This window comes from Austrofundulus limnaeus, unplaced genomic scaffold, assembly GCF_001266775.1.
Source record: "Austrofundulus limnaeus strain Quisiro unplaced genomic scaffold, Austrofundulus_limnaeus-1.0 Scaffold406, whole genome shotgun sequence".
NCBI lineage: Eukaryota > Metazoa > Chordata > Actinopteri > Cyprinodontiformes > Rivulidae > Austrofundulus > Austrofundulus limnaeus.
The window spans coordinates 26,849-28,562 of record NW_013952808.1 but is presented as its reverse complement, the minus strand read 5'-3'; the positions used below and the strand labels follow the sequence as shown (position 1 = coordinate 28,562).

Sequence of the window (1,714 nt, the reverse complement as noted above, 5' to 3'; positions counted from 1 at the left end):
TGGGTGGATGGATGGATGGATGGATGGATGGATGGATGGATGGATGGATGGATGGATGGATGATGGATGGATGGATGGATGGATGGATGGATTGTTCACATGATTTTTTTAAAGTTAAAAGTCTGTTTTTGTACATTTGAAAAAAGAAATAAGTCCACGTGTCTTGTTCTCTCTCAGGCTTTGGTGAACTGTTTGGAGATGTTGGAAGACAACGACCTGGATGCCAGAGTTTGTGGATGTAAAGCATTAGCATGTCTAAAGGTAACAAACACTGGACCTGGTGTTCATTGTCAAGACCTGCTTGTTAACATAAATATCTGAATATATATTTTTGTTTCTGAAGTCACTTGAAAACAAAGAAAAACATGGTTGTTTACTGAGGATAGCTTTCATTTAAAAATCTACTTTCATGGATTATGTCTGTTTAGAACTGAAATCCTAATACACAGGACGTCCTGCTGCATTCACTGTACCTTAAAAATGAATTTGTATTTTTAGGAATGATTTACTTTTAAAAGCTAATTTATATTAGCTGCTGAATAGTTTACTTATCACAAAAGTGACAGAATAAACACAATAAGGTTTTTGCAGCATTAACCAAAATAACTTCTTAAAAGAAAAAGAAAAGTACATGATTGTTTTGAGGTAAATATAGGCTTAACTGATCATCACTGCAACATGTTTATCCATGTCTCTGGGCTGTGACTGTTGTTGGCCCTGTCACAGTAAATGTTTTAGACAACTTGTGCCAACTTATGTAGATTTTTCATGACTAAGTAATTTATAAATGTTATATATTTGACCTAATTGTTAGCATTGCAGTGTTCATACAACTAAAAGTGGCTTCCAGTTGATTTTTTTATTCCATCTTCAACATAGGCATCTTCAAGGTCAGACACATTTTTCATAAGTCAAAAATAAAGTTTTAGTGTGACGGAGCCTTAAACAACATTCATGAGAGAGTCTCTAAAATGCCTCAAAACATTTGTGGGGGTTCTCAGTTTCCTTGGTTGAACTGCAGAGTCCTGTTTGAATTGTGAAGATGTTTTAAAAACCCAGAGTCACAGAGTTGTCTCAGGCATTTCAAAGATGCACAGGACCTCTCTGACAGAAAACAGATTCTGGTCTGAAAACGTTGACAATGAAAAACATTTAAAAAAAGATTGGTTCCAAATCTGCCTGTTCTTCATTTTTAAAGTTCTCTTCTGCAGATTAAATCATAAAGGTAGAGGGTATTAGAATTTTAAATATTTATATTTCTCATTCAATCACAACTAAATTCACTCTATCTAGAAGCCACAATTTAAATGGATAATGTAATTTTTTTTACAATAGCAAGTTGGAATAAAAACAAGCAAAAATGAAATAAAAGTAACGACTTTCTATTTCTTACCTTTTTTTAATGTAAGGAGTAGAAAGTTCAGATAACTGTGTGAAACTGTAAGAAGTAGAAGTAAAAAGTAGGCTGAAAAATAATTACTCAAGTAAAGTACAGATGCCCAAAAATTTTACTTAAAGTGTATCTTACCCCCCTGTGAAAAGATAACTCCGCCCCAAGGCGAAATTTGAAAAATGCATCAAAGTGGGTAGGGGAGGGGGTGTGGGTAGGGGAGGGGGGGTTAGAGAGCGGAGGTGTGGCCAGGACGAGAGAACGTGACAGCCTCGGCTGAGCTCTGTCCGCCTCACAGGACAGAGGAGTGGAGCGCACCGCGAC

The 1,714-nt window shown here is 36.2% G+C and overlaps 1 protein-coding gene across 1 annotated transcript in view; it reads left to right on the top strand.

Moving 5' to 3' along the window:
* The window catches only part of ripor1 (RHO family interacting cell polarization regulator 1), a 40,175-nt gene that overhangs the window by 34,961 nt on the left and 3,500 nt on the right, over positions 1-1,714 (top strand). Inside the window, exon 21 of the mRNA XM_014024080.1 lies at positions 178-261. Within this exon, the coding sequence (XP_013879534.1) occupies positions 178-261 (84 nt within the window). The remainder of the gene's footprint in view (positions 1-177; positions 262-1,714) is intronic.